Raw genomic sequence first — 22,286 nt, 5'->3', positions numbered from 1 at the left:
GTGCTTGTGGGACTCGCCTGGGTTTAGATTATTGACCCTAGAGAAGGACTCTCTTTCTTTCCTTAGATATGCTATAAATCTAAACAAAAACAATGCAAAATGAAACAAAAAGACAGACAGAAGAAAGCCACTTCCTACATTTATAGAACACTTAATTTAATGCCCTGTGTGATCATTAGTTTCGGGATCCCTCACATCAGCCCAGAGACAGGCAGCTTGAGCTGGCTTTCAGCTCCCATAGGGAAGCTGCTCCAGGAAGGTAGGGTAAAGGGCAGAGGGTAGTCTCTGAGTCTCAGAGGCTAGAGTATCTTAGCCATTAAGCCTAGAGTTGGGATTATTTGAAAGATAAACTCAAGTGTCCCGAGGGCTGACCATCGCATGCTGGTTTGTGCTCTAGAATGCTCTCCAAACAAAGGAGAACCCTCCCCACCTCCCATCCCATTCTGTAAGCCCAGGATCCTCATCTGCTTTGGCTATGGCACCTCTCAATGACCCAAGGGCCTCTTCTCTTTCCTGAATGTCCTCATCAGGTCTCTGGGTCTTTCCATGACTGACTCTGTTAAGGAATGCCAGGCTGTAAAGGAGAGAGTGCCAGGCTGTGGGGAAAGCAGGAATGGGGCAGGAATGATTCCTATGAGGCTGGGAAATACAGATTTTAGTGATCTGGGTGGCCTTTGGCTCAACTATGTTTGGAATGCAGCTTTTAAACCCTGCTGATTGCTAAGGGTAAGGACATGGCTTTGTTACTGGCTCCGTCTCCAGCGTGCTTCAGAGACGCTGATTATTTTACCCTGTTGTTGATCCACAGGAAGTCAATAAGCCAGTACTTCTCGGATCTAGAGATTCTCAGCAACCGATGAGTAAGGGACTGTTGAGAGAAGTAACTGGCTGAAAGGGAATCCCAGAGCCCATTTGGACACATAATGAATATGATATCTAAGCACCAACTCAAAAGCCAAAATGTTCCCCATTTCAGCTGGGTATTGAGAACTCTGGGATTAGGTCTTGCCTGTAATAATAAAAAGGTTTTCACGGGAGACATAGGTTCCAGAACTTAAAGCCATGGGCCTCACTGCCAGGAGGTAGGGGAGACTAATGAGGAGCTGCCTTCTGTCAGGGCTGAATTTCAGGCCCTGCACTAGCGAGACTTCTGCCTGTGTGAGGAAGCTGAGTGAGAAACCCTTTACCTGGCACTGCTGGGGGAAAATCGCTGCCACCACTCCCAGCCCCAAAGGAATTGGTGAGCCAAGGGTCACTCCAAGGACCAAGGACAGAGGGAGGCAGCCAGCCACTTGGCACCAGGCTGGTTTAGTAGATTAGTATGTCAGGGTGGGGACAACTCACGTGGTAGGGATTTTAGTGTAATCATTAGTGTCAATGAGGAAACCAGAAGGACTTGCCTCAAAGTATGGAAAAGGCCCAACTGGATAAAATACTTACTCTCTAGATATCCTAGGGAGGAAGGTCATTGAAAGAGAGAACCATGGGAAACAAAGTTAAAATGGAAACGTCAGTCTCTGTCCTGTTTTGGATAAAGTTGCACTCTGGGATCTTATTTTCTTGGCTCCAAACACATACCTCTGCATTCTGCTCTTGCCCATTTTCCATCCCTTCCTCTTCTATCCCTCTACCATATGCATAGTAGGAGGGGTACACCTTAGCCTCTCCTTCTGCTTCAGGCTCCATTCTGACCTAGACTCTGATCTTTGCCTTCCTAGGATTTGAGGCCTGCTTGACTGGCCATAGGTAGACTTGCTACATTACCTAGATGCAGGATACTCATCTAAGAGGCTTCTAAGAAACTGGGAATGAACTAGTTTGAAGACAAGAAAAAGCTTCCCTTCCTGGGTTCTGGCCTGCCAGCTCTCCACTAGGTTAGCAAAAGCCAGAGCCACTCTGTAGTACACAGCAAATGGCAGCATGTAGGTGACGTACTGGTAAGCTGCGAGATTGTGGAGCTGGCTAACCCAATCTCAGTGGTGGCAGCTTTTGCCAAGTAGTGACAACCTATGGCAAGAATCAGACATCTTCTCCAACATAGCTTTCTTGGGCCAGTCAGCACAATAAAGCTCAATCTGGCGGGGCGGGGGGGTGACGGGGGTGGGGGGCGGCTGGGGACGGTTTCAGGAAGTCCGGGAACTTCTCTGCTAGGAACGGAGACGCCATCTGTTCTGGGAGGCTGTTCTATCCATCATCACACCCCAGATGGTCGGGGCCAGACTCACTTTGCTCACCAGGCTGGCCTGAGCCCCCAACTAAGACATCTTCTTTCCTTGTCATCTCTCGTTAAAGATATGTTGCCCATTCAGCTCCAAAGTAACGTCAGAGTCCAACTGACCCGTACTTGGCCTAGCTCGTGGGTTCATGACGTAAGAGGCTACCAGAAGACTGGACTGCTGAATGTATGATGGAGACTGCTGATAGTACCCATGGCAACCTCGAGAGCAGGGCCTCTCTGCTGTCTTTTGGAGGTGCTGGCACAGATACAACTACCCTCCATATCCCACCCCCATCGCCAATCCCATTTCTCCACTTCGTGACACAGACCATGGGACTGGGTACTCACTTCTCAAGCAGGGTCAGAGCTGTTACTGGGTTTACGCGGAGGTACTTGCAGTTGGGCTGGCCATAGTCGGCAAGGTAGGTTGACCAATCCCACTGGATGAAGAGATCCAAGAGCTGTAAAATATTCAAATCCACACCCCAGGGATTAGCAGACAGACAAGGCAAACCCCTCAGAAACCTCTAGCATCCTTCATTATCAGCTAAGAGTAGTGCTGAAAAATAGAAACACAAATGTAATAAGAGCAAGAATGGTTACAGACTGTAATGCAACTAAGAAAATACACGAGTCATCATTAGAGGTCAGCCATCTCTGCCATAAGCCCTGTGTGTCGCTAAGACTACAAGCTAGCAGTTAGCTCTGAGGTCTGAAAAGAAACTAACACGGGACTGAAGCATAACACAAGACTATCATAATAATCACTCATTTAATAAATACTTATTGAATGCCTGCCATGTGTCAAGTACCATTCTAGCAGCTCAGAATTCAACAATGAACACATAAAGGTGGACGTGGTCCTGTGCCACATACGCAATCGTATGAGCTCTGAGGTCAAAAGGTCAAGTACCTTTTTCAAGTACTATGTCCATAACTTGCTGCATGAACTTTGCCCAAGCTACCCAGCTGACACGTACACATATCCAGCCCACACACCAACACCACACAGACAACACAAAAACACTGAACCAAGGCACACATGGGTCATGGAGTACGAGCATGAGGAAAGGCGTGCTGGACACTGGCTGAGCAGATGGAAACCAGGGCCGTGGAGGGCAGGACTGAAAAATGGCCCATGACTAAGGACGCGGAGTCTGGAACTGGGGTTATGAGTGCTAGAGAGGAGTGCCAAAAACTAGATGTGTATTTATAAGAAGATAAGGAGAGTTTTCTGAGGGTCAACTGAGTTCTCAGACTGGGGGAAATTTTGACTTAGAGAAACTAAATGTTGTCAAAGGCTTTCCTTCCCAGCCAGTTTTAGCCTCAGGTATCACTCTAACAAATATTTTTAAAATTTTAGCTAAAAAAGTAAATAAATAAATAAAGTCAGTGCATTTCAAAGGTCAGGGTGATGAAATGGAAACTGTTCGCTCCCCTGCATAAGCTTCTAGAAGGGCCACCGTCCCAGACTCACGTCACTGCATAGAAGGAGGGACCCTCTAAAAAATCTCCAGTAATGAGACATATACACGTTTTTGGACTCCAGACATTTCCCTACTTCTCCTTTTCTAAGAGATAAGGACATAAGTAGATGGCTGTCTCTCTGTGCAGAACAAAGGCACAGAAGCCTGGATTCCAATCCAGTGCCAGAGCCTGGGCTCCAGGCACGTCTTCCCCCGTCTGTCTTCACTGTGCAGCTGGGCAAACAGGCAGTGTGGGCCCTGCCCTGCTTGGCCAAGCCCCCACTTCCATCCATTCTCTTAGAATAGCTGTTATGAACTTCCTCAGGCAGGATGGGAATTGGCTGCAGTCCCAAGCCTAAAACTGAGAAAAGCCCCTACACCCTCAGCCAAGGAAGGGATGCTGAAGATGAGAGGCGAGGGGAGCGAGGCAAACAGACACGTCGGTTGGTCTGGACCAGCATGGCCCCAAAGGGCCCTCTCAGGCCTCTTGAAGTCTTGCCTGTTTGAGTTGGCAAGTAAAAGGGCTTCTACCGCTTCCTTCTGCTGCCCCGAGGCCTCACAGAGCTCTCCTTCAGAGGAGAATTTCCTGACTTCCTCTTCTCACCTTGGGATCTCTGTCCATCGTGTCCAAAGACCACTGGAGCTAGTGCCTCTTTACTCACTCCTAGGGAGTGCCGTCGGCACTCAGAGTGTTCCTTGTTCAGAAGTTCTTCTAGTCCTGAGCTTTACACATAAGGTTATGCTCCCCATCCCCCTTCTCCCCCACCCCCCACCCCCACATAAATCCCAGGGCAAAATTATGGAAAAGGAGATAGCATTTTCTTAATGGAAGTTCTTTCTCAGAAAATGTTGGAGAACCTTGGGGAGCCTTTTACTGTTTGCACCCTAAGGAACTAACAGAAGAAAACTGAATGAATAACAAATAAGTTTAATTAGAAAAATTTGAAAACCTGACTTCTTAAAACGATGTTAGGCACCACTTTTCAGATGTGGACATATACATGGCATTGAATGAAACTACCTTCTCTATTAATGAATTCCTAATTTTTGTGACGGAATGAATAGTGTCAGTATTTCCTGAGTTATTGCAAAGAACACCACGTCTTCCTGGCTGATGCAACGTGGGCAAATCACCAATGGGGTGCGGAAGACAATTCATGACTTAGCTCGAAGGTTTTCTGTTTTTATCTTGCTGCCAAAGTCTCTTAATGCCAGTACTGAGCCTAAGAGCTCTGGGGTGACAAGCTACCTAATTTATCCCACTTGGAGGCATGGAAGCTACACACCTCCATTAAGCTCAACCAGTATGAGCCTGGCGATCACACTGGGTCTGTATTCTTTCCACACTGGCCGATACCTAGATCTCGGGGTCTCCTCTGAGACAGATGGAAATAGACTGGAGTCTGGGGGGGATCTAACTAAGTTAGCTGCCTGGGGGCACAGTTCTTTTGGATTCCACAGAACAGTGTTAGAATAAAGAGGCCAAGTCAACCAGTAGAACTATTTACCAGCACAGCACTTTGATTTCTGGACTATGAATTCCACAGGGGAATCATGCCCCGCCCCTCCATCCCCCACCCCCCAGCCTGGTTCTCCACTGACAATGGCCTTGTCAGGTCTTAATAAAATGTCTCCCGGGATGCAGAGCCTCTGTCATCACTAACAGTCGCATGCTTTTTCATTAAACATTTTTTTCCATTTGGAAATAATTTCAAGCTTATCAGAAAGTTGAAAGAATAAGCATTGTGTAGAGAATACTATATACCCTCCACCTAAATCCGTTGTCCACATTTTACTCACACACTCCATCATTTGTATTCTCTCTTTCTCTCTTTTCACATACATGCACACGTGATATTTCTTTTTTGAGTTTTCTTGAGAGTAAAGTGCACATATTATGGCCCTTTATCCCCAAATACTTAAGTGTTCCTAAGAATTAGGGACGTTCTCTTACATAACCACAGTATAGTTTTCAACTTTAGTAAATTTAATATTAATAACTGTCTATATTCTAATTTTATGAATTGACCCAATACTGTCCTATATAGTCTTTTTTTGGGGGGGAATCTACTATAACATATAGTTTAGGATTAGGTATTTCATTTAGTCTCCTTTAATCTAGACTATTTCCACAGATTTCTCTTTCTTATACGATATTGACATTTTTGAAGAATATAGTTTGCTGCCTCTTTTTTTTTTCACCCTACTTTTGTTTTTTTCCACGCTTTTTCATAACAACATTTAAGACATGCTTTTCTGGACAGAATACCACATAAGTGAGTCTGTGTCCTTAGGGTATCACATTGGGAGGTATACAATATTCATTTGTCTCATTGGTGATACTAATTTTGGTCACCCAGTCAAGATGTTGTCTGATTTTTCCACGTCTAGGTGGTATGTTTTCCTTTGCAACTAGTAAACAACTGAGGAGAGAACTTAAGACCATGCACACATAATTCTCCCAATTAAAATTTCCCCTTAGATTTAGCATCCGTCGAGGACTCTTGTCTGATTCAGTCTTTACTACAATGGCTGAAAACTGATTATATTCCAACTTCCTCCTTCTCTCCACGTTTATCAGTTGTGACTTAGCATTCCACCACAGGCAAGTGCTCTCCCTTCTTCCCCATTCATTTATCTACTTATTATTGGTATGGACTCATGGTTTTCCGTTTTTTCAATACCTTATATTCATTACTATACCTAATTATTTGGATATTCAAATTGTCCCAGATTTGGCAAATGGGAGCCCCTTCAAACTGGATCCCATTACCTTGTAACATGCCCCCATCATTTTTTTGAGCACTTCCTTACTTTCTGGAATAATGAGGTGTTGCAGGCTCATCTTGCATATACTGTGCCCCAGCCTTGCAACCAGCGATCTCTCTGATGAGCTCTGGTTTCTTTCAGTGGAAATGTTACTAGAGATCAAGATTTGGGTGCTAGATGTGCTCATTGCTACTGGAGAGTCTTTTTAAATTGCTACTGGGGGGCAATCTGTAGGGAATTAAGCCCCTTCGGCAGAAAGAGCTAGGAAATGTACGAGTTATGACAATTAAGTTGGTGAACTTGCCACCATGCACTTATATTGGCAGAACTGTACAAACAGCTCGGTAAGATTTCATAACCTTGCTATATTAGTGTCTCACAGTCACACATGTCGACATGTGGCAGTATCTTGCTGAGTGGCATTCATTATTGCTGTTGCGTGTTTCTGTGTGCCGTCACAAGAATGTCTGAGCTTGAATTAGAGCAACGAACAAACATTAAATTTCTTGTTAAACTTGGCAAGAGTGGAAGTGAAATCAGGGACATGTTAGTCCAAGTTTACGGGGATAATGCCATGAAGATGTTGGCAGTGTACAAACAGATTAAACGTTTTTCTGAGGGGAGAGAATGCGTCACTGATGAAGAGAGGCCAGGGCAGCCAGTAATGAGCAGAACTGACAAAAACATTGCAAAAATTCATCGAATTGTGCGTCAAAATCATCGGCTGACTGTGAGAAGCATAGCAGACCAAGTAAACATCAATAGAGAAACGGTTATGAAAATCTTAACTGACAATCTTGGCAGAGAAAGGTGTGTGCAAAAATGGTCTCGAAGGAGCTCACTGATGAAAAGCAAGGAGAGTCGAAGTTTGCCAAGACCTTTTGGAGAGGCAAGGCGATGTTTTGGGCCATGTTATCACTGGTGATGAAACATGGGTGTACCAATACGATCCTGAAACAAAGTGTCAAAGTGTACAATGGAAGTCAGCCAATTCTCCACAACCAAAAAAGTTCCGTCAGTCCAAATCAAGAGTCAAAACGATGTTGCTAACCTTTTTTGATATCAGAGGGATTATTCAATATGAATTTGTACCAACTGGACAAACAATTAACCAAATTTACTATTTGGAAGTGCTGAGAAGGCTGCATTGAAAAGTTAGATGACAATGACCTGAACTGTTTGCCAACAATTAATTCATGGCTCTTGCATCACGACAATGCACCAGCTCACAAGGCACTGTCTGTGAGGGAGTTTTCAGCCAGTAAACAAATAACTGTATTGGAGGACCTTCTCTACTCACCTGATCTGGCCCCCAATGACTTCTCTCTTTACCCAAAGATAAAAGAAATATTGACAGGAAGACATTTTGATGACATCCAGGACATCAAGGGTAATACGATGACAGCTCTGATGGCAATTCCAGAAAATTAGTTCCAAAATTGCTTTGAAGGGTGGACTAGATGCTAGTGTTGGTGCACAGCTTCCCAACGGGAGTACTTTGAAGGAGACCATAGTGATATTCAGTAATGAGGTATGTAGCAATTTTTCTAGGATGAGTTCGCGAACTTAATTGTCCGACCTCGTATTTACTTAACATTTTTCTTTGTATTGATTCATGTTTTGATCCTAAGAAAAATGTAAAAGAACATTTTACATCACTATTATAAATGGGAAACTACTCTTGCTTGCCATAAATAGAAGATAAATACTAGCTCCATAATGAGATGTTCTCTTTGTCATCACAAAGACTAAAAAGAACTAGCTTTTTTATAATCTGATTTAGTGTTTAATGGTGCACCTGGGTACTACCCACACCCTTACCTTGATTAGCACTTTCTACAGTCTTCTGTACCTCTAGTATTCCATCTACCCTATGTGTTGGCATTAGTTTGCGACTGCAGCCAAGTGCTGAGTGATGACTGTGTGCCTGGAATAGAGTTAAATGGTCTATGTGTACAAAGAAGCACTTGTAATAGAAGTTTCAGCTGAGCATTAGTCTCATTATGAGAGAAGATCAGTGTGCACATGGGCTGGGTAGGAGGGTCCACAGCCAACGGCTTGGTCTGGCTGGTGAGGCCTGGATGGGCTGGACAACCTGCTAACACAACCACAAGGAGAGATCATTGTTTCCCATGACCAGGTATCCTTATTAGTTGTGGGTTTCCTTGTTGTTGGCTCTTGATGAGGACTTTCTTCTGCATCAGCACATTGTTAAAATTCTTGATTCTGCATGTGATCACTTCTGATAGAATTGACAGAACCACACTTTGTGCCTGTATTATGTTCACTGTATTTGTTTCTTAAGAATTGCATACAATTATAACCTTTGTAAGTTTAAAAAGTTCAAGTAAAGTAACCTCTTCTAATATTTACTCACAGAATTTGAAATATGAATAATGAAACATATTTGCTTGTCTCAGGTTTTCGTAGTGTAGATATAAACCCACTGAATTAAGCAAATGTTTTTAAAGTATCTAATTATACAAGGAACAGGGCTGGCCCTTTCAAGTGATATTAAAAGAAATGGTTTCCCCTCATATAGAATAAAAGAAAAACATGAATAACTGTAATCCAAGCCAAATGAGTTAAATGCTATTAAATGACCAACTGACTGCTCCTCCTTTTGAACTATCAACTGAATATTTTTCAAAGTTTTCCACTTATAAGAAAATTTAAGTAGCAAATATAAATTGTGGTATAAACTACACACACACACACACACGTATGCACAGTGTACTCTAAGTTTATTCTGGTTATTAGAGGATGACTTAAAGATGATGGGAATAATCTCAGAAATATCAAATGCCAGTTATGCTTATATCTATGTCATAGAGTTCAATATGGAAATCTGCCTGCATTTTATTAACAGCAGTGGCAGATTTAAAATTTTAATTTGAAGTAATTTTAGATTTACATAAACGTTGTAAAAATAGTTTACAGTCCTCTATACCCTTCACCCAGCTTTTCTAATATTCACATATTACATTATCATAGTACAATGATCATAACCAAGAAACTAACATTGGTATAATACTATTAACTAAATTATGACTTTATTCCAATTTTACCATATTTTCCACTAATGTCCTTTTTCTGATCCAATCCAGACTCCCACATTGCAATTTAGCATGTTCCTTAGTCTCTTCCAATCTGTTGCAGTTCCTCATTTTTATCTTTCAAGACCTTGATACTTATGAATAGTCTACTTTTGATCATTTATTTTGTAGAATGTCCCTCAACTTTGGTCTGCTCAATATTTTCCCATGGTTAGATGGAGGCAGTAACTCTGAACCAGCGGAGATCTTGCCTCCCAGGGGACATTTGGCAATGTCCGGAGACATTTTTGGCTGTAACAAGGCTGGGGGTAGTTGTGGTGGTGATTCTATGGGCATCTCGTGGGTAGAAACCAAGGATGTGTTAAACACCCTACAATACTCGGGACAGTCCCCCACAATTACCTGACCCAAAATGTCCATAGTGTCGAGGTTAAGAAACTCTGAATTGAAGGTATGTATTTTTTTGTAAAAATACTACCAAAGTGATATTGTGTCCTTCTTAGCGCAACCTATCAGGTGTACATTATGTCCATATATCTCATTATGGGTAATATTAACCTAGATCACTCAGTTAAGGTGGGGGCTGATGAGTTTCTCCACTGCAAAGTTACTATTTTACCTTTGTAGTTAATATATTTCTTTGGGGAGCTATACTTGGAGACTATGTAAATATGCTGTTTCTCCTTAAACTTTCTCCCCTAACTTTTAACACCTATCAGTGGACCATGCCTGAAAGAATATTTACTGTGGTGTTTGACTATTTCCCTCATTCTTTCTGTAGTTATTAATTGGAATCCTTCTGTAAGGAAAAGGGCTGTCCCTTCTCTTCCATTTATTTATTTGTCCAATTATTTATATCAGTATGATCTCATGGATATTTATTTTATTTCATGGGTTATAATCTAATACAATCATTATTCATTTTGTTGTTCAAAGTGTTCCAGCTTGGTCATTAGGGACTCCTTCAGATTGGCTCTTTTGTGTATTTTCAGGACCTCCCCCTTATCCTTTTTAGAATACTCCCTTACTTTCTGGCACTAGAAGATGTTCCAAGCTCATCTTGTAGCTTTCCTGACCCTGCTCTGGAATCAGTCACTTCTCCAAGTTCTTTTAAGTGGAGAATGGTTTTTAGAAACCGAGCATGTTCAATGTTCATTTCTGCTGAGGCATAATTGCTTCTAGGCCCTCTCAGTCGACAGAGCTAAGAAATATATGTATGTTCACTGACTTGCACATACAAACACATCTATATTTACTTCTGTATCTATTTTTATGTATATATTAAAGCCATGAGTTCACATTTGATGTCTCCATTTCCAGTCCAACACCACAGGTTCTTAGCCTTCCCTCTTTCCTAATTTATCACTTCTTTCTCTGACAGTGAGAAACCTGGCTCTCATTATCTATAATATATTTTACCTACAGTTGACCTTGAACAACATGGGTTTGAACTGCATGGGTCAACTTACACACAGATTTTTTCCCCATAAATACCTGTACTGTTTTCTATCTGCAGTTGGGAGTGCGTGGATGTGGAGAGCTGACTGTATGCATTGATCTATGGCATTTTATATATGGCACTTGAGCCTCGTGGATTCTGGTATCCACAGGGGTCCTGGAACCAATCCCCTGCAGATACCAAGGGACAACTAAGTTTTTGGGTAATCAAAAGTTAAATGTGGATTTTTGATTGAGTGGAGGGTCGGCCCCCCTCACCCCCACGTTGTTCAAGGGTCAATTGTATTTGTTCAATCCTAGTATAAAGCAGTTTCAGAATTGTTAATCTATACCCCTGTGAGAAACAAATTCAGTAACTAGAGTATAGTATTTGTATGTTTTGTCTTTAGGCTTTCCAGTCAAAATACTGGTTTTTAAATTATTTGGGTTAGTTCTTTTCTTACTCATTCCTTTCAGTGTGGTTATATTTTTCTTTCATAATTCAGTTAGATTTGTTTTTTTCAGTGGTCGTGTTGCATTTTGGATCCCCCCGTACATTCTAGTTGATTTTAATTATTAATTTATTTTAGGGAATGCATCAGAGCTATGTCAAAAGTATCGCTCCCTCCCCATCCCAACTAACCTGTGCTCTTCTCCCCTCTTCTTTCCACATCTTTCCTATTCACCTCTTGCAGGTAACTAATCTAGTTTCTGGTTTATCCTTCTTTTATTTCTTTTGTACAATGGGAAGATACATGTGCGTTTTCTTATGTACTCTTCTTTCTCACATGAAGGGGAACATACTATAAATACACTTGCATTTTGCCTAACAGCATATCCTAGAACTCACTCCCTAGATGCGAACTGCTTATTAATGATCATATTCTTGATCTATTCATACACATGATCTTTTTGTAAACTAGATAATCATTTTCAAGAGACAGACAAGACATTACGTTTGGGGGCATTTTATTGTTAAACTGGTAGAACAGGAGAGTGTTAGATATTTATAGAATAGGGTACACTGATAAATGTTAGGGTGACATCAATTAAAAGAAAACTCAACCAGTCATTAATGATGCTTTGATCTCAAACACAGAGCTATTTGTTTATGGTATTCATCACACTAGAAGAACTAAACTAATGTGGTAGTTGACACGACCGCTTACAAGCTACATAGGTTAACAAACATAGTAAATTTTGTGATTATTGGTTATTACACAGAAATTTGGACAAGTAGGAAAGGATAGGACTCAAATTATAATTCTGATTCCATGGGGGTGGGGGAGTATGGAGGACCAAGACCCAGACAGGAAAAGCAACTTGCTGAAAAGCACAAGGTAGACAAGAGGTAGAGGTGGTTTGATGGCTGGCACTTTCCAGGATGCCATGGCTGTTTATTTTGGAAAATCCTCATTGATTTGGTCTCTGGGTTAGGTATTTGCCTGAGGCTAGGTCAAATTTCTGACTAGTCTTTCTTTATTGCAATGGTAGCTGAGAAAGACTAGAAAAATCCAAATGGGTCAAAGTGAAAACTAGTCCAAGGCCACAGAGTGAGTTAATTGGACAGAGTACAGATAACATTATAATAGCAGAATGAATGCAGACTTTCAGGAAAGGCCTTCAGACTGAGAGTTATTAAGATAAAGTAGGACTCTGTTTACCCTTGTTAATGCATACCAACATACCCACTTCTCTAGCAGCAAACATAGAAGTAATTCAAGTGGATGAGTTGTTCATGGGAAGGGAATCTTCAAGTAAGAATTATAAGCTAACATTCAATCAAATGATCCTGAGGTGGCCATTATATTCTTTAGGCAGAAAGGATTACCCCCAAACTCTCAAAGACAGTAAAAATGAAGAGCCTGGTGAAGAATGAATGCCCCACTTGTTCCCTGTACGGGAGTAGTGTCATTAGCAAACCAATTCATATCATGCCTATTCTTGGTGAGATTTGTTTTATATATTCTTGCCTTTCTCACTAATTCCTGTGACATGAGCCTCATCTCCCATGTAGATGGGGGGCTCCCCAAGGATGGGGATCATGTTTTCTCCTCTGACTACTCCACAGCGTGGGCTAGCATAAGCTAGATTTCCAGCAGTTAGTCAGCAAAGACATGTTACATGGAATTAAAATAGGTGAACTGACTTTTATAGGAATGATATTGGCTAGATGGTGGGACCGACTTATAATTTGTTTCTCACAACAAACTTGCTGAATGGACCAGACCTAGGGTCCTCCTGACAAGTACTAGAAGGAAGGTTGTGTGAGAAAGAAGAAAACTTCAAACAGGAGAGATAATACCCAAGATACGTGAGTGGAAACCCAGCCCTGAATATTCCGATTCCAAGGTTCCAGGGGACGATACCTACGACTAGTGAAGGGGAATTCAGCAACCACTTGGCTTCAAGGTGACCTCTCGGCTAGCTCCTGGTGTGCAGCATGGGGCCTACCTCATGTTGGGAAGACTTCCTCTTCCCCAAATGCCTACAAAGATTCCATGGGGAGCAAAGGATTGTGGGAGCTAAGATAACACACAAAGACACACTGACAACAGTTTCCCCTTTCTCCCCTAGAGGTGATTTTCTGACATGATTTTTTTTCTTGAACAGGCACACTGAGTCCTGTAGAGAACTGCACCCCCAGAGCTGGTGTGTCCTTTTGTTACACTTGATGTAACAAAAACCTGAATTTGGATTCTGTATACATCCCAGAAAAATTTTCATGTTGAAGAGGATAGACTACAATATGATTTTAAATAACATGCTCCTCTGGTACACTTAACATAGAATCTAACTGCCCAAATGCTAACTATGCTACCTCTTCAGCACACGGCTACTATATAAAGCACAGTATCCTTACTCAAGAGAACAATAATATACAGAACACGAAACCAGGAGAAGTTTCTTTTGTCTACTCCCTGCCTTTGACAGAATGAACCCAATCGCATCTTTATAAACTATTTTTCATAAAAACTGATGTGCAGGTGCCTTTCAGGAGACACAGCGAAAAGAGCCTCAGGCTGGTGGTCTCCGGACTGCCAGTGTGACGCCAGATAAGCCACCAAATCTATTTTTCTTCCTCAGGTATGGAATCATAATAGCTCCTATCAACAGCTGAGGGCAGATCAAATGATTGCGAAAAGTCCACTAAAAACATATAATTGACTGATGACTCATTTGTGTTTATTGCCCAAGATCTCCCCCAACTCTTTGTCCCTGGGGGTGCTGGGCCACACATTCCAAAGAGAGATCAGCCTGCCTCCCACATATCCCAGGAGCACTTGCTGACACAGAAACCTGGGCAAACGCAGGAAATAGAGAACAGGAACTATTTTAACACACTGAAATTGAGAACCGACAATGTATGAGGCATTCTTCTAGGCACACGAAAGGATGGATAAGACATCTCTAGTCTTGAAGAACTCAGTCTGGTAAATAACAGACACAGAATGAAGTGAGCACTCTAAAAGGTACACTAGTGGGGTGCAAAGAAAGTTCAAAAGAAGGACATTTACGCCTGAGCCAGGTAGGTGGGGACTGCTCTAGGAATAAGCAAGACAAATGAGGCAAGTAATAAATGGCCATATATACTAAGCTAAGGAGACTGCATTTTAGCCTGGAGCCTTCTCCACTTGTTTTCCTCAAGGTGGCTATCTGCTTTCTTTGTGATTATGGGATGGAAAATTACAGTCACCACTTGTTTTTGTAAATAAAGTTTTATTGGAACACAGCCATGCTCACTGGTTAACTGATGATTTATGATTGCTTATGTGTTATAACAGCTGAGTTAAGAAGTGACGAAGACCATATGGCTTGAAAAACATAAAATATTCACTATCCAGTTCATTACAGAAAAAGTTTGCCTCTAGATCCAGGCCAGAGAGGAAGGACAGTGTGCTCTGAAATTCTCTCAGATGTAAGATGTCTAATATCTTCTAAATTAAAAGAAGGAAAGAAAATGGCTTCAGGGAGACCCTTCTAATTGTAATGAGGTGGCAAAACGTCATTATCTTAACATCTGGCATCAGAATTCTTTTAGGGCAGAGAAATGTGTTTGGGGAAAATCTTGCTTTGTAAAATCCCCAGGGTGACAAAACATATAGTAGAAAAGGGAGAGGAATATGTTACTCTAGTTCTTGAGAGGCAGAGAGCTAATCTAAAGAGAGGAGACTTAACTAGTATGTGTGAGAGGACTAAGGAGGAAAGTCCCATCAGTATTGTGGCTCTAAACCTCTTTGGAGACCTGCGATGTCTGTTGAGTGACCTTTTCAAAGCTATTTGCCGTGTAGTAGGTGATTTCCCCTAAAAAGACACCCCCTCAATCACAATTTTTAGACACATCTATTCGGCTCTCAATTAGCTGTGTGAACGATTATTATGTTTTTATTTAATTAATGAATTTATTTTTGTGAACTCAAAGAGGCTGAGTTTCACACTAGCCAGCTACAAACCTGCATGTGGGAATGGGAGCCCAGGAAACAAGAAGGTTGGCCGTATCTAGGGATTCACAGAAATCTGAAGGCGGCCTTTGGATTTGCTACAGGCTATGGAACTCGAGTGGGGAGAAGTTCCAAGTTTCTCTGGATTTCTGTAAGTTAAAGGAAGCTGGCTTTTACATGAGTTTTGCAACCATGGCCTGTCAATAAGCTAGCTCCTGGGCCTCCCAGAAAGGTCTAACCTCCTCTTCTATTTTCCCCCTGTTGAGAGAGGGCAGGGCAAGGGGCGGGTAGTGGCTGTACTTTCCCTCCAGCCCAGCTGCCAGGTGGGTGGAAGCTTCATGGAGCTCTTTATCAGAGACCAACTGCACATCAGCAATTCCCTGAAAGGGGACATCACTCTGAGAACTCTTTATTTGCCTCATAAATGTGGTTTATAGGTTCTGCTATCTAAACTCTTCACTGCTGAAGACTACCTTGGTAAAGAGAAAGAAAGGGAGGCTTAAGGCTCTCCTATTGTCATCAGCTGGTGCCTGAGGGGAAACTGCCAAATAAAAATGCCAACACCAAGCAGTCCTTTGTGTCAGAGACTTCTATAAGGCCATTTCACCTGGATGACAGCATCTAGCCTGGTGCAGGAGGCAGAAGGAAAACCTATTATCACACTGGGTAGTAATAACCGTACTGTACACACCTGCTCAAGGGGAGGATGGGAGGCCTGTGCTACGGGCGGACCGAGCTGGGATGGGGGAGGGCAGGCAGATGTGGCTTCTGGATGGAGGTGCTGCCACAGACATGGTCAAAGGAGGCAGGAGCCGTGGGCCATTGTTCATTTTCTTCAGCACACGGTGATTTGGTAAAGGTTCCTAGGTAAGTGGATTAGGGACTGTGTTGTTGAATTTTTAACTAATCTACCCTCCCGCTCCTGCCAAAATGAATAAGTGGTCTACAAACACCTCTGCAAAGATAACTATGGATTGATGATAATATTAACAACATAAGTATAAGCAAATATCAAGAAAATGGCAGAGCTTACATGTCTCTGTACCCATGTGCAAGCTTTTTATCACCCACATTACAAAGTAAAAACAATGATGAATTAATCAATATGATAAAGCCATCTTCCAAATTGGAAATTATCAATGTCTATTTAAAATATCTTGTATCCACTATTGTGAATAATGAACCTTACTTCGCCTGCGTACATATTGTGCTGTGAAATATTAATGACAGCAATATGCGTGTGTATACTCCTATGGGCGTACACACAAGCAGACATTCAAAGATAACGAGAATGTTGTGTCTCTTAAAATGCAGTGAGGAAGAGGGGGTGTGTGGGATTATCCTTCGGGAGTTACTCAGTATCTAATCCTGATCTGTTATAAATTGTTAAACATACAAGTACATTAGGAGTGAGTTCTCTAGATTTTTTTGGCCAATGATGGTTCATCAAAACAGTTTGGAGACGCTGGTTAGATAACCTGCAGGAAAAACTTATCACACATTCATAATGAAAATGATTTGGGGTCTCTTGTCCGTGTGGATAAATTAAGAAACATCAGTTGTAGAAAGTTACTTCTTGCCTTATATGAGTCATTACAAATGACAATCCAGGATCTTTATGATAGATGTAAGAAAAATATCTAACAAAGGATAGTGAAGCAGGGAATGTCCTTATATTACGTATAAGTTTAAAATAAGCTAGAATCTCTGTGGCCTGGGAAATATGCTTGGGTCTGGACAAAAGGCTTAGTATGAGACAGCTAACTTCTTAAGACCCTTAGCCCAGTCAGATATATATTTGAAATCTATTTTGTTCTCAGAGGGGCTGGAGAAGGAATAAAATTGCAACTGAGATTCCAATGCCAAATTTTGGAGCCAATCATAGATCAATTAAAGAGGTATTTGATGATAAGTGTTGTCAACCACCAAAGGATCCTTTTTGTTTTCCCTCCATGAACTCCAAATTTCAAAAAGTATTCTGCCTCCCAAAGATTTGTGTTAAGTAAATGCTAGAGCCTCGGAAGGCCTATGGGGTTGGGGTATTTGCTATTTCCCTTTTCATTAATTTTTTTTTCCTTCCTTTCAATTCTGTTTTCCTAATATTCTATGTGTCACTTTAATGAGCCACCTCAAGGCCATTTTGGAAATAGGTGGCATTAAATACATGTGATAAAAAAAAGTGCTAATGAGCATGACCCCTGCCCTGGAGAGCCAAATGAAGGGCCCAGCCAGTGAGCATGACATGCATTAAGAACAAGGAAAGATGGGAGAGGCCCCGAAGATTTAAAGTTCTAGGCTTTCAAGAAGATGGGCACAATTTGGATTAAACAGAGAAGAGAATGGAGGGAATTTCAAACAGAGAGTAGGGGAAGCCAAGGAGCTTCCCCATAGGAGTCGCTGAGATATGTTCAAGGGAAGAAGAAATTGTACATTTCTTGAACACCTACCATGAGACAGATACTGAGCTAGGTATCTTTCTCATCAATTTCATTTAATCCCCAGGAAAATCAATAGCCTAAGAGGTAAGAATCTCCACTTTGGAGATGAAGACGTGAAGGCTCAAAAAGGTGAAAAGAATGGACCAAAAGGAACATAAATTTAAGTGCTAGAGTCAGGGCTTAGACCGAGGACAGTCTGACTCCCAAGACTGGGCGCTCCACTCAGTGCCCTTTCGGGCCTCTCTCAAGGGCCAATGTGGTGTACAACTTGGATGGGCAGTGGTGGCATTAAATGAACAGTAGTGGGGAGACTGAAGAGGTGGTAGTTGAGTTAGACTGTGAAGAGCCTGACTGCCGGTCTAAGGGTTCCCAAAAGGTATATGCCATGGAGAATGGTAACATTTCAATAGTGACTCATTAGGAAGATAGATTTTACAGTGGCACAAAGATGGACTTGAGGAGAAAATTTTCAGGCAGGACGATCTGAGGTAATGAGGACCTGGACTAGAATGGCAGCAACAGGATGAGAGAGGAAAGAAAGGGTGGCCACTGTCTCAGGTCGAAATGAAGGACTGCGGGCTGACTCAGTGCTGGACGGGGGACAAGGCAGAGTTTTAAAAAATCAGTTTCTTCCAGGGACCAGGCAAGTAGTACAAATGGATGAATCAGGCAGGTGCTTCCCATAACCGTTCTGAAAAGCAGATGAATCAGTACATCTCCGAGTTCTCACACCTGCCTTTTGCTTAAGCTACGCAGGAGCTTAAGCTACGTCTTGCTTTATTCTTCGACGTTACTCACTGAGTTTCCCAGGCAGAGGGTAAAGCGGGCCAGGGGCTGGTGGCAGGTTTCAATGCGGCCTGAGTCAGTTAAGGCTCAAAGAAACAGCAACGTCTTAGAAATTAAATGAATCCTCAGAGCCTCTTCTCCACCTGTGTTTCTACCCCCCCCTCCCATCACCACGAATACCTTTTTGCCCATCAGATTCTCCTTCTAAAATGATCCTCATGTCAGAAACTGTCACAGTATTATTTCTCAGAATTCTCTTTGGAGGAAGGAACAATTTTTGCTTGAATTTTGCCTGGTATTTCATAAACACTCTGGATCCCAAACCTTTTCAGTTTGTTCCATGTTATCTGGCTCTTGGTGAGCAAACTCATCTTTAGTTGTCCTGCTTTCCTTTGTTAGCTTCAGATATATTCCTTTGGCTTTTGAAGGGTTTTCAGGTTCCCAGAATAGGAGACAGAAGCCCAGTACTGTAGCCCTGGGTGTGGCACTAGCCTTCAGTGCTCTGCTAAGTAGGGCTCCTCCAAAAATCACTGTCACGGATGGCCAATGACATCCATGTCCCTTCCAGCTCTAAGATTTTAAATCTAGACTATTCCTCTTTAGCAAATAAACAGCTATGGCACAGAGAGAGTGGTTCTCATAGCTTCGCAGAAATGAGGCTGATAAAATGTCAGACCATGAGGGATCGCAGAGAACAGCACCATTCCTTTATCTTACAGAGGAGGAAACTGAGGTCCAGGAAGACTGATCATGGTCATTTGCAAAGCTACCATGCACGGGGCTGGGGATCAAAATAAGCCCCTGACTTCTGGTGCATTTTCCTTTCTACTACGTGGTACAGCTGGTGGAGAACTGACATCTATGAGGACCGAACACAGGTCTGATGCCTAAACAAGTGATGAAGGAAACGGTAGTTTTTATTTTTACTTTTTTAATTAAAAAATAAAAAAAACATAAAATCTACCTTACCCCTAGGGAACAAATGTTAACGATTTGTCTAATTTACTTTTTAAAAGATCCTCCCTTTGTTTTAGAGGAATAAAACATAAATAAAGGTATCCCCTCCCTTCCTCCGTCCCTTTTGCCTTCCTGGAGGAAACTATCATGATTTTGTTACGTGTCCCCTACATGTTTTTGTGCATTTAATACAGAAACAATCTATGGCAATATTTTATGCTTTAGTTTACATATATAATATCGTATAGAATGGAAACTTGCTTTTTCCATTCAATATTATGTTAACCATGTGAGCTCAGTCCCTTGATTTTAACTGCTAAATAATGTTCCCCTACTGTATAAGCATACTTAAATATACTACAATGCATGTACCAATTAATTCAACAATGGGAATTTATCCAGTTGTGTTTCTGGCTGAAAGGGGAATCTCCGGGATGCTGGCCTATACCCACCCAGGGAGTAGGCAGCATGGTAGGTAGGTATGGTGACAAAGGAGTATCAGTCAATCTTTACCACCATATATATCAGAAGTGATGTAAAAATGTCGGTCACCTAGTTGGCCAACTTAAACGCCTCCTGAATTTGATACCACAGCAGGTGACACAGAGAAAACTCAGATGGCCAGTCCAGGTCAAGACTCTTACCGAGATAGCTGAAAGGAAATCCATCTCTTCTTGGGAAAGAACATCCACAGGAATAAAGAAAAAAAAAGCATAGTAATGCTGAGGTCATGAAGGACACTCTGACCAGAAAGAACTAAGATAAACACAAAAATATTTCTTCTCTGAATGTAACGTCAAGAAGTTACATCCCCATTGCTGAGCCTCTGGGAATGGATCGAGAAGTTTCTACAGAATTTTCAAAGGTATCTGAGGTTGACCTGGGATGGTAGAGAAAGGCAAGCTGTGCTTCCATAGCTATTATCCTCTATTTCTTTGAATTTGAGTAGATTGTCTGAGATTTCCAAGAAGCATCTAAGTACCCATGAGCTAGTGTTTGAGTTGGGTGGGAAGGAGAAATTAGGAGAAGCCTCCTTGCGAGAGAGTTTGGTATCGTTCTCAGAGATCCTAGGATGGAAAGATTTCTTCTCTTATTTTGCACACGAGCTCAATGTTCTAATTTCTTGTATGGCCAGAGCAATAGGGTCTTTGATGGCATGGGGACTTTTATTCGACACTAAGTCTTTGTGTTTCTGAGCTCTGGGTCATAGCATGGCTTGTGGTGAGGTCTCAGAGAAATCATTAGTTTTCTGACTCAGTTTCTCAATCAATTATGTGAATTTATTAAAAATCTGCTCCAATTTATTGCATAAGGGTATGAAAAGAGATATAGTCAGTGAAAGCACTGGAAAACTTCACATCGTCACTATAGTTAATAACACTATTATCACAGGGTATCATTATTATTCAAAGATATTTTTAAAAAGCAACTAAACATGACCCTTGGTGAACTTTAAAGCAACAAAAATTGTTTGACTTTTCTTTCAACGTAATGTAGACCGGAGCCCTTGGCTCTCATCCAAGCTACAACTCCCTTCTCCCGACCCCAGAGCCATCATGTCCATATCCTCTGTAAGCCAGGGGCAGATGGACATTCTCCAGATTAGATTTATCCACGTGGCTTGTTCCCTGGGAGGAGTTCCTTCAAGGACCTTAACGAGGGCCAGATCCTAAGCCTTGGTGGTAGTGTTTAGAGGGGACCACCCACAGTTTGAATATTATGAGCAAGCTGTGGGAAAAACAACCTATTCTTTTCTATTCTTTTACCTGAGATCTCTCCCATGTCTGAAAGAAAATCACCCAAAAGTAGATACCACGGAGCATTGGCAAATCACCATCATCTTGTTTTATCCAGTTCCTTTGACTAGTTCTCGTCTGGTGACATTCCTGAATTGAAGGTGTCCTCTTTAGCAGCTAAATCTTCCCAACACCTTCCCCTGTCCCCTTTATGGATCTCAAAACAAACATTTTACAACACTGGGCTGGGGGCAGAGGGTGGGGAGCTTAGGAGATCCGTAATTTAGGAGAGTCACAAAGAGGCAAATCCAAGTCATGCTGCTTAGGAGTCGTCGTCTGTTTAGATTTTCATTGTTTCTTACTTATGTGCCCCTGGACAAGATACTAACTTCTCCTTAAAGTGGACAAAATAATGCCTCACTTGGTAAAGCACTCAGCATAATGCCTGGCACATAGTAAATACTCAGCAAATATTAGTGGTGATGATGTTGAGAATAAAGAAGAAAATGACAATGGAGCTGACCAACTCATTTCTGCCTTCACTTCACTCGTGCTGTTCTCTGATTTGGAAAACCTCCCCCTTTCTCTTTCACTTATCCAGTCCTTCCCCTTCTAAAGACCCTAAAGAAACCTTCAATCAGCTCCAGGCTCAATATCTCATTTGGTAGTACCATAGCTTATCTTACCCTAATTATTTCTTTTATCTTGCCTCCCCCAGGGAGATGATACGCTCCTTGAGGGCAGAATTTTTCTCTGTTTCTACCTGGCATAGGCCCATGTTAGCTATGCAATACTTAGTATCGAGCATAGTCAAGGAGGTTTCTATTTCCTGGTCACGGAACGTACCAAGCACAGCACAAAGGGAATGTCACAGTTGAAGGTGCATCATATTGGCTGCTCAATAGCTCTGGACTTTCTTTACCACTTCATGCTACTCAAATGGTCCTGTGTTGGCCAGAGGGGTAAAAATGAGTAAGGGGT

At 42.0% G+C, this 22,286-nt stretch overlaps 1 protein-coding gene across 1 annotated transcript in view; it reads right to left on the bottom strand.

Annotated features, from left to right (window-relative positions):
- The window catches only part of EXOC6B (exocyst complex component 6B), a 583,153-nt gene that overhangs the window by 4,870 nt on the left and 555,997 nt on the right, over positions 1–22,286 (bottom strand). The window contains exon 21 of the mRNA XM_081069629.1: positions 2,567–2,679. Within this exon, the coding sequence (XP_080925755.1) occupies positions 2,567–2,679 (113 nt within the window). The remainder of the gene's footprint in view (positions 1–2,566; positions 2,680–22,286) is intronic.

The sequence above is a fragment of the Rhinolophus hipposideros genome, assembly GCF_964194185.1.
Source record: "Rhinolophus hipposideros genome assembly, chromosome: 12".
Lineage (NCBI taxonomy): Eukaryota > Metazoa > Chordata > Mammalia > Chiroptera > Rhinolophidae > Rhinolophus > Rhinolophus hipposideros.
The sequence above is the reverse complement of the archived record's forward strand: the minus strand, read 5'-3'. Positions and strand labels throughout refer to the sequence as shown.